The sequence below is a fragment of the Pinus tabuliformis genome, chromosome J (assembly GCF_031772625.1).
Source record: "Pinus tabuliformis cultivar Carrire ecotype Pingquan chromosome J, CPIR1, whole genome shotgun sequence".
NCBI lineage: Eukaryota > Viridiplantae > Streptophyta > Pinopsida > Pinales > Pinaceae > Pinus > Pinus tabuliformis.
This window is the reverse complement of record NC_142295.1, coordinates 794,659,150-794,673,158: the sequence shown is the minus strand read 5'-3', so window position 1 is coordinate 794,673,158 and position 14,009 is coordinate 794,659,150. Positions and strand designations below refer to the sequence as shown.

General features: G+C 38.3%; 1 protein-coding gene across 1 annotated transcript; it reads right to left on the bottom strand.

Annotated features, from left to right (window-relative positions):
• Positions 1 to 13,185: 13,185 nt before the first annotated feature.
• LOC149229117 (uncharacterized) lies at positions 13,186 to 13,689 on the bottom strand. The gene has a single exon (XM_089380957.1). It carries the CDS (start codon positions 13,687 to 13,689, stop codon positions 13,186 to 13,188), a length of 504 nt encoding a protein of 167 aa, XP_089237083.1.
• Between the last annotated feature and the right edge of the window lie 320 nt (positions 13,690 to 14,009).

Sequence of the window (14,009 nt, the reverse complement as noted above, 5' to 3'; positions counted from 1 at the left end):
GAAGAAAGAGAGAAGACCAAAATAGCCCATCATTGAAGAGAAGGAGGGAGATCAAAGTGTTGTGTAGGCAGTAGATCGAATCCCCAAAGGGATTGCACATTCCAAGCGAAGAGGTTAACATTCTCGAGGAAAATCTCTCTCTGAGTGAGTTGAAAAATAGGTAAGATTTCCAGTTTGTGATTTGTCAGTGGCAGAGGGAGCAACGTAGCAGCAGATCCAACTCTAAGCAGTCTTCAGATGAGATGCAATTTTTTGTAGCAGTTGCTGGGGTAGAAAAAATTTAGAATAAGGAAGAAGACACGTTTTGAGGGAATTTCTTCCTCAGTGAATTCTGAGCCAAGGAATTCTATTTCTCAGTTTTTGAGCAGTAGTAGAAAAGAGCAGATCTATTAACTCTAGCAGGGAGTGCATAGGCTAGCCTAGTAGCTGCGTAGAGGAGAGAGGGAGCATTTTGACTTTTTGTTGGCAGAGATAGCAGCTAATGGGCTAAGAGATCAAGATTGGTTGGACGGAGCATCCAATTATGTGATCTAGAAGGCTAGGATCTCATGTCTTCTAGATGGGCATGATCTCAAGATGTATGTCGATAGTGTGGTAGTTGTACTCGCTGATGCAGATCCGCTCAAGAAGTACAAGGCTGAGATGCCGAAGGCCAAGCGGTTGATCCTCGACGGAGTGAGGGATCACGTTGTATGTCACATTGCTGGCAAAGGGATGACCAAAGAGATGTGGGATGCCTTGGCTACGTTGTATCAAGGATATTCCAAGCAGTGGAAGATGTACTTGGAGGAGAAAATGAGATCTGTGAGGATGCATAAGGGGAACACATTGACCCATTCTTATCGAAGCTTCAGGAAGTCTGAGATCAATTGGTAGTTGTAGGTTCATCAGTTTAGCCTACAAAGATGGTGAGGTTGGACCTGAATTTAGTCTTAAAAGAGTGGCAAGTATTTGCCTAGAGTATCCTGGGTAGAGAGAAATTACCGGATTGGGAAGGGATGTGGGCCGCTCTTCAACAGGAAGAGATGAGGTGAGACTTAGTCAACTGCAAACTTGATGGCAACAACAACAATGGGATGAAGCCCAAGGAGGAGGAGGAGAATGTAGCCCTTGCATCAAAGGGGAAGCAAGAGGAGCGAAGGTGGAAGAAGGATGTCTCAAAGATCAAATGTTTCTGGTGTGGTGAATTTGGTCACTATGCTACACAATGTCCTCTCAAAAAGAAGGACAAGGATGAGAAACATGATCTGCAGGTTGCAACCACAAAGATCGAGGGGGAGGAGTTTTCCATGATCACCTAGATACCTCCAGGGAGAGGTGGGGTGATCTAGTACTATAGTTCAAAAGAAATATAGAAGGGTAGGATCCTTGAGGAGTCAACCTCTTGGATCAAGAAGTTGCTACAGGAGCCCGCAATCAGCAGTAGCAGGATGGACCAGTGTCAGGTGGTGTAGTCAAGTGCCAAAGTGACATATGTAGTGGCTAGTAGCAGTAAGATATTGAGCAGTGCAGAGCTAGTGTTGGCAGTAGTGCAGTTGGCACAAAGCAGAGTCAGTAACATTGTAGAGACTTCAGTGACAACGCAAAGGCTAGCAGCAGCCAAAACTCGGATGACAAATGCATCATACTGAACACATTTGGTTCATTATTTTGGATGTTTTTCCATTACAGTTGTTACAAAAGGCAACAACAACAGTTGGAGCAGAGTTGCAGTGTAGTTGCAGTTGGAAGTAGCATGCAGAGTCAACAACAACATGGATGCAATATTTGTGTAGTAGTTGGTAGGAAGTGATGTCAGACATCAGCAGCACAAAGGGAGATGTTGTTGGGTGTGGAGCCTGATTATCTTCTATGTTCAAAGGTATCGCCACATAGGACCCGAGTTCGAAAGCCGCCCGTAAAATATTCGCTGCAAGGGGGGTCCAGGGGGGGCGACTGCGACCTTTGGGAGCCCCCCCCTGGTGGGGGGTTTCGGGGGCAGCGCCCCTGAAGCTAAAAACAGCTGTAAAATTTCCTTGTAAAAGTATAGTAATTTCTAGTCAATCTGGGCCGTTCATTAGGCGGATGATTTGACGGTAGAACTTATGTTTAGTTTAGGGTTTTTTGCCCTAGAAGGCAACCTCTCTCTTTGTATGAGGGTATTGTATTTGAGGCTGTGTGATAGATGTGTATTCGGTGAGCGAGAAACAAAGAGGTGAGACTGCGAGAGAAAACAGAGGATATTACAACGAATTTGCTGTAGGTTGTGTCTCTTCATTTTGCTGGATAATAGAAAGGAAGGACTGGCTGTTCGGGGTGGACGTAGCCCAAACTGGGTGAACCACGTATATCTGTGTCTCTCTTGTTTTGTGCGTTTATATTTCTGCAATATTTTATGTGTTCCATTGCTCCGTAATATATAATTTTCTAACAACTGGTATCAGAGCCAAAGGTCTATTTGGCTGATAAACTCGCAGGAAAGAAGGGTTCCTGGTTTGAGTGGGAGCAATGGTAGAAGATGGTAAGTTTAGGGTCGAGAAATTTAACGGCCAAAACTTCTCGCTGTGGAAGATGCAGATGGAAGATTATCTGTATCAGAAAGATCTATACCTACCATTGGGCGGAAAAACAAAGATGCCGACGGGTATGAAAGACGAAGAATGGAACCTTCTTGATAGAAAGGCACTCATAACAATACGGTTGTGCCTTGCTGCGTCAGTTGCCTTCAACATTTCGAAGGAAACCATGACAGAGGGTTTGATGCAGACGTTGTCGAAACTATATGAAAAACCCTCGGCCTCAAACAAGGTGTTTCTTATGAAACGGTTATTTAATATGAATATGTCGGAAGGTGGATTTGTTGCAAACCATTTAAATGATTTTAATACAGTTACAAGTCAGTTAAGTTCTGTAGGGGTAAACTTTGATGATGAAGTTAGAGCTCTGTTATTCTTGTGCTCATTACCAGAAAGTTAGAATGGTTTGGTAATGGCCATTAGTAACTCCGTTTCTGGATCTAGTACTTTAAAGTTTGATGATGTTGTCGGTGCTATCCTTAGCGAGGAAATGCGACGAAAAAGCTCTGGTGAGACATCGGGAAATGCTTTGAGTGCAGAGTCTAGAGGAAGAAAAATGGAAAGAGGAAAGAGCTCAGGATATCGCAGTAAATCAAGGAAAGGCAGATCCAAGTCCAGATCGGGGATAATGTGCTGGAAATGTGGAAAGAAAGGACACCTAAAGAAAGACTGTAGATCTCAGAAGGGAAAAGAAGGAGATGTACAGCAAGAAAACAATCATGAAGCAAATGTGACAGGTGAGGTGTTACAAGATGCTTTGATTCTTTCTTTCGAAAATATTACTGATTCCTGGGTGGTAGATTCAAGGGCTTCATTCCATGCCACACCTGATAAGAAATACTTTCATGACTATGTTCAAGGAGATTTTGGACAAGTTCGTCTGGGTGACGATAAACCCTGTAAAATCGTTGGAATGGGTAAGGTTCTTGTAAAACAACAAAATGGAAACCAATGGCTATTAAAGGAGGTAAGGCATGTTCCAGATCTAAAGAAAAATATAATTTCAACAGGGCAGTTAGGCAGTGAAGGTTGTGTGACAACTTTCACAGATAAAGCTTGGAAGATCACCAAAGGAGCCCTGGTAATAGCAAAAGGCGAAAAGGTTGGTACATTGTATTTATGCAATGGTATTTCTAACTCTGTTAATGCTTTAACTTCCAAAGGAGAAGATGCAGCATTATGGCATTATAGGCTCGGACACATGAGTGAAAAGGGGATGAAGATTCTTCACTCAAGGAATTTGTTGCCGGGTTTGAAGAATGTTGATTTGGATTTCTGTGAGAATTGCATTTATGGAAAACAAAAGAGAGTCAGATTTCTCAGAGTTGGGAAAGAAAAGAAGAGCGAAAAATTAGAGCTTGTGCATACAGATGTATGGGGACCTGCTCAGGTATCATCTCTCTGTGGCTCTCGTTATTATGTTACTTTTATTGATGATGCAACTAGAAAATCTTGGATTTATTGTATTAAGAATAAATCTGATGTATTCGATACTTTCAAGAAATGGAAAGCTTTGGTTGAGATTGAGACAGGAAAGAAATTGAAGTGTCTTAGATCAGACAATGGAGGTGAATATTGCAGCAAAGAGTTTGATAGGTACTGTTCAGAACATGGAATTCACAGAGAGAAGACAGTTCCAAGAACACCACAAGAAAATGGTGTGTCAGAAAGGATGAACAGAACAATCATGGAGCGTGCAAGGTGCATGAGATTGCATGCAGGATTGCCTTTACAGTTTTGGGCAGATGCTGTAGATATTGGTGTTTATCTAATAAATAGAGGGCCTTCAAGTTCCTTGGATGGTGGTGTTCCGGAGGAAGCATGGACAGGTAAAAAGGTAAACTACTCTTTTTTAAAGCCTTTTGGTTTTGAGGCCTTTGTCCATATTGATAAAGAAAATAGAACAAGACTTGAGGCAAAGTCAAAGAAATGTACCTTTATTGGATATGGTGTTAATGATTTTGGTTATCGCTTATATGATTACGAAAATCACAAAATCATTAGGAGCAGAGATGTAATATTCAATGAAAAGGTCTTGTATAAGAATCAGTTGCAGGAAAAGAAACAGGAAAAAGAAAACAAGGAATACGCAGTTCTTGATGAAATCACTTAAAAGGTAAAGGTGCCTGAAAATAATAATAATCAACAACAGCAACCACCACAACAGAAACAGGCACCCCAAACACCTGAAAGTGGTGTTAGAAGATCTACCAGGATAAGTAGACCCCCTGAACAATACTCTCCTTCATTATATTATTTATTGTTGACTGATTCTGGTGAACCCGAATGTTATGAAGAAGCAATGCAGGTTGAAAGCAGGAAGAAGTGGGAGGTAGCCATGGAAGAAGAGATGGACTCCTTAATGCATAACCAGACTTGGGATTTAGTCAGGTTGCCTGCAGGAAAAACTACATTGAAGAATAAATGGGTTTACAGGCTGAAGGAAGAAGATGGAGGAAAACAGAGGTACAAAGCTAGACTTGTGGTGAAGGGGTTTGCACAGAAGAAAGGTATTGATTTTGATGAAATATTTTCTCCTGTTGTTAAAATGACTTCAATAAGAACTATTTTAAGTCTTGTAGCAGCTGAAGATTTGCATCTTGAACAGTTAGATGTAAAGACAACCTTTCTCCATGGGGATTTGGAGGAAGAGATATATATGCAGCAACCACAAGGATATGAGGTGAAAGGGAAGGAGAAACTAGTGTGCAGGTTGAAGAAGAGCTTGTATGGCTTAAAACAGGCTCCAAGGCAGTGGTATCTAAAATTTGACAAATTTATGTCTGAACAAGGTTATACTAGATGTCACTCTGATCATTGTGTTTATTTGAAAAGGAAAAATGATGGCAGCTATATTATATTGTTATTGTATGTAGATGACATGCTTGTTGCAGGATCTAACATGCAGGAAATAAATGTGCTCAAAAGAAAATTGGCAAATTCATTTGCAATGAAGGATTTGGGAGCTGCAAAACAAATCCTTGGTATGAGAATAACTAGAGATAGGAAAAATCGTAAATTAACAATGTCTCAGAATGAGTACATACAAAAGGTGTTGAAAAGATTTAACATGCACAATGCAAAACCAATTAGTACACCTTTTTCTAGCCATTTCAAACTTAGCAAGGAAATGTGCCCAAAGACCCAAGAAGACATGGATTATATGTCTAAAGTTCCATATGCATCAACAGTTGGAAGCTTAATGTATGCAATGGTCTGCACAAGGCCTGATATTGCACATGCAGTGGGAGTTGTAAGCAGGTACATGAACAATCCAGGAAAGGAACATTGGATGGTAGTAAAATGGATTCTCAGATATTTGAAAGGTACCACAAATCAAGCATTATGCTTTGGTGGTTCAAACATCTCCCTACAAGGATATGTTGATGCAGATATGGCAGGTGACAGAGATAACAAGAGGAGCACTACAGGATATGTATTTACTGTTGGAGGAACAACTGTCAGTTGGGTTTCAAAAATCCAAAGTGCTGTTCAACTTTCAACAACAGAAGCAGAGTATGTTGCTGCTACAGAGGCTAGTAAAGAAATGATTTGGTTACAAAGGTTTATGGGTGAATTGGGTAAGGAGCATGATATGGGCACGTTATACAGTGATAGCCAAAGTGCCATTCATCTTGCAAAGAACTCAGCATTTCATTCCAGGACTAAACACATACAGCTCAAGTACCATTTCATACGATCAGTGTTGGAAGATGGAGAGTTGAAGCTGGAAAAGATACACACTAGCCAGAATCCTGCAGATATGCTAACAAAAGTTGTAACCAGGGAGAAACTGAGAATATGCTCAGTTTCAGTTGGTCTTCAAGGATGACGATGAAGATGAGAAACAGCCAAGTCCAAAGAGGAGTCATTGTCCAACAAATGGAGCAGCGGTGGAGTTGCTACAATCAGTCTCCAAGTGGGAGATTGTTGGGTGTGGAGCCTGATTATCTCTTATGTTCAAAGGTATCGCCACATAGGACCCCAGTTCAAAATGGGGGCGGCTGCGACCTTTGGGAGCCTCCCCCTGGCGGGGGGTTTGCTAAAAACAACGGTAAAATTGCCTTGTAAAAGTATAATAATTTCTAGTCAATCTGGGCCGTTCATTAGGTAGATGATCTGACGGTAGAACTTATGTTTAGTTTAGGATTTTTTGCCCTAGAAGGCAACCTCTCTCTTTGTATGAGGGTATTGTATTTGAGGCTGTGTGATAGATGTGTATTCGGTGAGCGAGAAACAGAGAGTTGAGACTGTGAGAGAAAATAGAGGATATTAGAACAGATTTGCTGTAGGTTGTGTCTCTTCATTTTGCTGGATAATAGAAAGGAAGGACTCGCTGTTCGGGGTGGACGTAGCCCAAACTGGGTGAACCATGTATATCTGTGTCTCTCTTGTTTTGTGCGTTTTCTGTGTTTATATTTATGCAATATTTTATGTGTTCCATTGCTCCGTAATATATAATTTTCTAACAGATGTTACAGAGTCAGGGTGATGCTTCAGTAGGTTGCATTATTAGAGCACATTCCTCGCTAAGAGGGAGTGTTGATTTATGGTAGTATCATATGTGCTCTAAGCCTCAAAATTTGCAAGGAGGTTAAGACACACGTATTCTAGAATACCCAGAAATCATTTGGGAAATTCCGCACAGAGACAGTTTTATTAAAATAATTAATTATTTTTAATGGATGCCTAAGTCTAAACTTAGGAAATTAAAATAATTAAAGGGTATTAATTAAACTGGGGGTGAAACTTCTAGAAGAAGATTAGGATCAAGTCAAAATGATCTACGCCATTGATTAGAATAAAATCTTGGACATTGATTGATCAACGAGAGGATTATAAGAAGAGGCTTGATGGGCATTTGGAAAACACATCGAGTGAGAGATGAGAGATGGATTTTCTCAAGAGAGCAGTGCAACAGTTTTCGGAGAGGTCATTGAGGAGATTTCTTGTAGTGAGGAGCAAAGATAGTTTTCTTGTTGGAGAGTTTCTTGATCCAGGGATACATTACAGAGGAGGAAAAGAGAGATCTAGAAGAGGCAGCACAGAGCCACGCTGGGCAGCGTAGAGCCACATTGAGGCACCACAGAGTCTGAGAGGAGATTTTAAATTTGTTGGAGAGTCGAGTTCTAGAGAAAAAAGTTGGGGTGTGAGACCGGAAGGGCAGAGAGTCGAAGCTCCAGAGGAAAATCGACTAGCAAGAAGGGTGACACATATCCTAGTAGTTGTGACGCTGGACTGTGTAGGCTGTGCAGAGGCAGTGTGGGGCTTGCCATTCATTGGCTAGATCAGTGTTGGATCTCTAGTAATAGTGTGACGTATTTCTCACTAATTTCTGTACCAGTGAGATTCTCTGTATCGGACAACCAGTAAGGCATCCAAAGATTGTATTCAAAAACTATTGCATAATAATGCAAACCCGCACCTACTGCACCAATTTTCCTGCATTGGGTTTTTCCAGGGACATTTGTCCAAAAACAACAATGTCACTTGTGTGTGTGTTATTTCTTCTTGCTCAGTTCTTGTTTCCGCATATTATTTATGTTGTGAAGGCTGCAGTTGTATTTATTTCAATGTTTACTGTGTAATACTGTAAATAACTTGTAAGAGAATTAACAAGTAGCAGAAATAACATCAGATTGCTGTAGAAGGGTTTTCGGTCACCAAATTTTCACAAGGTGTTCTATATAGGATAAGCAAACTTAGTTTCAAATTCTTGTGGTCTCGTAGTTGTAATTCAAGAGGTATCCCACTAGTAAAATGGGATAATACTGCCGTCCCTAAAAGCCTTGGGGGCTAGGGGATTAAAAATATTTTCCATTTTGGGAAAGCCCTTATGGCTTGCAGCCTCTAGCATCTAGATCATAATACTTCTATGTGGGTAAAAGTTTTGAATTCAAAATACTTTCCTGACATGTCTTTCAAAAAATGGTTCAACCAACTCAGGAAATCCATTACGAGGATAAATGTTTGGAAAGCCCTCATCCTATCTTTCCGTCTGATAGGCCCTTGGATGGCTTGGCACAATAGAGATGGCCGAAAGGTGATATCGAGGGAAGATCCTTAGCTTGGGGCAAGTGATGAAAGTTGTTGTTTTTTATTTATTTATTTATTTATTTTTTTCCAAGGGGAACTTCTCACTCAGGTACACCAAGCTAGGCTCTTTTTTCTACATATATTAAAGCACAATCCCACCAAATCTGGGGGTGTGCTAGTAAAAAATATTTCATTTCATTGGAGCTTTCAAGCATTGAAGTAGCATAATGGAACACCTATATTAATCTTCTAGTATCTAACTTTATGAGCTTCAAGATGATGTTGATGACAAGCTAGTATGGGTACAAAATTTGAGTAATGGTGACTTCACCATTAAACCAACCTAGATCCATCTTAACTCTAGATCTACCAAGCAGTGAGAGGGATCAAATATTTTTCCACTTTGAAAAAGGTTTACACCTCAAGAGATTTGATTCTCTAAACACTTGATAGATCCAAAGTTTAAGATGAATCTAATCTAGATTTATAGCAATGATTATAAAGTGTAAATGTGTTATTGTTAAATAATTGACATATTAAAATTAAAATTAGAGTTTAACATGATAGGTTTAAAACGAATAAATGTATACTGTCATTATTAAATTTCATTCATATACATAATTCTTTTTATTAAAAAAACAAAAAATCTAAAAACCTTATTGAGAAATTGACACAATAAAATATAACGATTACATTGAAATAAATAACTAAAAACAATTTAATTAAGAAACCAATAAAATAAAAATATATTCTATTTAAATAAAAATTAAAATAAGAATAGGTTAAATCAAAGAAAATAATAAAAATAAGAGTGCGAAAATTTGAGTGGTCATTATACTATCGCCGTTAATCCTGCGGCTTAAATCCCTTGGCGAATATTTTGCAATAGGGAATTCCTCGGCAAATTTTCAGCTTAAGTAAATCCCTTAGCGTGGGTTTGTGTTTTATCTACTCTCGCATAATATCACAGGTATATTTGCATGTGCTGTAGATAGATTTGATCTCTATAACCGAGTCAAGAAATTTTGCTAACAACCCATTGCAGTATTCCCTTTTACTTATCTAAAAAAGCAAATAAATAAATGCTGGTAATATGTTTAGTTGTTTTTAAATAAATTATTTATCTTTGTATTTTTTTCAGAAAAAAAAAATGGACTCTATATATGAAAATATAGAAATAAATGCCTATTTCATAATTTATTTTTTTATTACTTTTCGAAATTGGAGAGAGGGTAGACTGTGGACTTCCTAAATTGACTATAACATTCCCATACAGTGACACTAAGCTACAAACATCTCTGCATTTGATAGGCACAAATAACCATGAAAATCTTTGCTTTAGTTGCTTGAAGCAATTTCTCTTTTTTCTCACACCATTTGAAAGGAAAATAACATTGAATTTAATTTATTTTGTAAAGCATTTGGTAGGTTTTAGTTAATTGTAGCATAGGCTTTGACACCTGTGAAGAAGAACTGACATTTCTTTTTATAGCCCATCTAAAACTTTTTCAAAAAGCTATTGATCTCGCCTTGGAGTTTGCAACTGGTGCCCATTTTGACTTCTTAGCAGCTCTCGTGTAATCCTTGAGGGTATCAAACATCCAATCTCGTTTACAAATATCCTCCTCAAATCTGCTAAGAAACAGAATCTCCCCTTCCCTGCTAGGGTTTGCCGCATTTATATAGGGTTTCAAGGCTCTCTCAACTTATTCTCCCAATCCAAGAATTGCCATATATTTGTAGTTTGTTCGTAATCCAAGTATCAAAGACTTTGATCAAGAGACATATAACTTCAACTCCTATACAGTTTGCATTGATTAGACATGGGTTCCAAGAGTTTTAGTCATTTATGGCCATCCATGGCTTCTTGTGAAGAGATGTTTGACATTTATGATAGATTTCCACTTTCATAGTGTTGTTGTGGTTATGAGTTGACATGGAAAATTGTTATGCAAATAACTCATTATTAAGCTCTCTAGCCTCTTTCACCTTTAGAATAATATTAATATCTTTTATGTCTTAAAAATGTTGTTGTAGAGCACCTCTTGGCGCAACTAGGATATCCCTAATTGTCATTTACCAGAAATGTAAAATGGTGGTGGTGCATACTGTGGAAAATTCACACTCTTAAAAAGTAAAATCACCTTATGTCTAGCTTTAAACAACAAGCTTCTCACTTGAGATAATGGCTTGAAAAGAGGTTGGGTTGGCCTAAACAAATGTTCACTTTGCAAATAATCAGAAGAATGCATTTCTCACTTATTTATTTCTTGTGTATATTCAATGTAGGTTTCTCTCAAGGTGCTAGTGGAGCTTGGGGCACAATTTCACTAAGCATAGTTGGATTTAGCAAATTGTGTGAAGACTTGGAAGGAGGATGGCTCTATAAATCAATTTGAGGCTTTTCTGTGTATCTTTGTTTATGGTATCTAGAGGGCAAAGAATTAAATTGTATTCACATATTGTGACATTTTAGTGGAGATATAAATAGGAATAATTTCAAATCTCTATAAAGAATTCAAGGTGGACCCTAAGTGGAAGAAGCCAAGGAACCTAATTATGCCTTCTTTAAATCATGGCATCCTATGGGGGTTCTCTGATGGCACTCTTCAGGGACATCCTTTCCTTTGTGGGCATGGCATAGTATTATGTCTAAATAGATCACACTATATGTATATTAGATATGCCCATGGACATGGAGCAAACAACCAAAATAAATTCATTGCCTTGAGAACTCTCTTCTCTCTAGCCACTCTTAAAAATATTAAAAAGTTGTAAGTTATAAGAGACTCCAAATTGGTTATTTTTTAGGCAAGCTAGAAAATTGAAGTGGAAAATGTATTTTTAGAGTCTCTTCTATAGGACAGACAAGAGGGAAGGCTCCCCTTTGAATGGTTATCCTGCCACCATATATTTAGAGAGCGCAGCGCAAAAGTTGATCCTCTTTCAAATAAAGCTTTGGAACTTCGTGTTCGCTCATCCGATATCATTGAATTTGTGGAAGCAGAGGAGCTTTGAGTCAATGGATTTTCGCCTATGATATTTGAAATGGTCATTTTTTTAACTGATGAAACACTTCTTTCTGGTATTTGTATGTAGATAACAATTCACATTAACGAAATACCTTGATGAAAAAATTCTTTCTAGGTTTGTAGATAACAATTCGCATTAATTAAATACCTTGGAGAATTGAGGAAATTGATCCTCCAATACATGGACACGTGCAAGCATATTAGATGGCCTACCATATGGTAATAATATTGCTCATGTATTAGCTATAATAAGGCATTTGTCATTTCATCATATCATATCTATATATCTATGTTCAAATAGTGTTATATTGAACCATGTTGTCATAAGGAAGTTGTTATACTCGACCCACACTAGCATCTAAAAACCCGACAACTATTTCAGGGTTGGTCAAAGTCATTATGATACGGGAGAGGTGGGTTTAAGGAAGACATATGCCACCAGTAATCACGATTTTCAAAATAAATTTGCATACGCATTACCTCTCGAAGTTTGCACTAGCATTTTCAAGAACGTGATGTCGGAAAATTTGGCCAAGTTACTAGCAAGTGCGACCCATATTTTGATAAATTCAAAACATATTACATTTTACTTTGCATAGTTAAGTGCAGGGAAGCTTGGTTTTTTTTGTAGTACAAAATAAGGGATATTTAAACTTGCATATTTAAATTGGTTCTAAATCTAGAAGGGAGTATTTCAAAAGCTAGAGTTTTATTAGGTCATGAGAGTGATATATAGGGTCTATGTCGTGGTATTATTTGTATTTGTACCAAAATTTTTGTAAAAAAATTAAATTTTAGTGTTCGAGTTTTTTTAGGCAGCTGATGTATTGGTGCCACTAGTACTAGGGATACATAACCCAAGGCATACACAACCCAAGGCAAGACATTAGTTGGCTGACCATTTCATAATTTTTATGTCAATGTTTGTTGGACAATGCATCAGAGACATGGTATTATTAATATGGTTATTCATCATGACTCATCATCTCAGACCCCGATTACTCTGCATACTCTCAAACTTTCCCATGCTAAACCACTGTCCAAAAATGTTTATGGTTACAAAGAAAAGCGCTACCCCCGCTGGGCTTTTGCCATGAAACTTAAGATGAAACTTAATATTTAAAGTATTAAAACAAATCAACTAATTTATTTTGAGGTTTTTCAAATTTTGATAATTAAAAGTTTTTTCAGGACGAAAAAGCATGATGTATTTATATAAGAAATATAAACAGGCATGGAAGTACATTCATTTGAAGTATCATCTAACTCATACAGCCCATATAGTGCTATTCCCTCCACACAAAAAAACATATAGATCATATAGGTCTGACACATTTAGTCATGGAGGGATAAAACCAAAAAAGGCAATATAATGCCATGAAAACAACAGAAAATTAAGCTAATAGCCATCATCAAAACTCATTAAGAGGCAGAGGAGAGACACTGAAGGATAATCCTGCAACCACAAAAACAAAGCGAAGAGACAACATCATATGTAGATAAAACCGATAGATTGAAGTCCATAATGAGAAAACAAAAAGAACAGAGGGACCAAAAGCGAACTAGAAGTCTAGAGGATAAAATTCCTGAATGGAATGGAATTTCTCCCCATTAGCCACCTGCAAAAACCAAAGACCTGGAGCCACCTGAAGACCCTTTTTAGATAGAACATCTGCTTGCTGGTTGAGTGCCCTGTTGATATGATGAATAGAACCACCCGCCAATCTATTCCACAGAAACCTTATCCTGTCTAACCACCCAACAAGCTGAGGCTTGAGAATTTTATTTTTCCCAAGGACATAATCCACCATAACTCTAGAGTCTCCAAAGATTGAGACATTCTGTAAATTAAGAAAGAGACAGAAACTTAGAAGGCCAGCTAGGGCCATAGCCTCAGCTTTACTGTTGGAACCCCTTCCCCCATTCCAGTGAATAAGAAAATGACTGTTTTCATTTGCAAAGATGTGCACCCCACAGCCGCAAATTCCGTCCTGTTCAGCTCCATCGAAAAAGGCTCTTGGCATAAGAGAAAGCTCCCGAGGAGGCTCGATGCATACCTGTTTCATTTGCTTAGGAGGCTTTTGTGGGACCGATTCATAAAGAAGAGTGATGTTGGAGAAAATATCCAGAAAAGGGACTGATTTTCCGTTGAAAATGTAACTATTGCGCCATTTCCATATGAACCAAAAGGTGATAATGAAAACCGTTCTCCATGACTCCTTTTGCATACTGCACCATAGAAACGCTTCGCTAATAGACACATGGAGCATATGCTGTATCCCATAGAAATCCGCTAGGGACTTCCATGGGATACAACATTTAATTTTAATTTATAAAATATATATTAATTTATAAAATATATATTGATTTATAAAATTTAATTTAA

Excerpts from the sequence above, each read along its gene's own strand:
- LOC149229117 (XM_089380957.1), bottom strand. The coding sequence starts at position 13,689 with ATGAAACAGGTATGCATCGAGCCTCCTCGGGAGCTTTCTCTTATGCCA.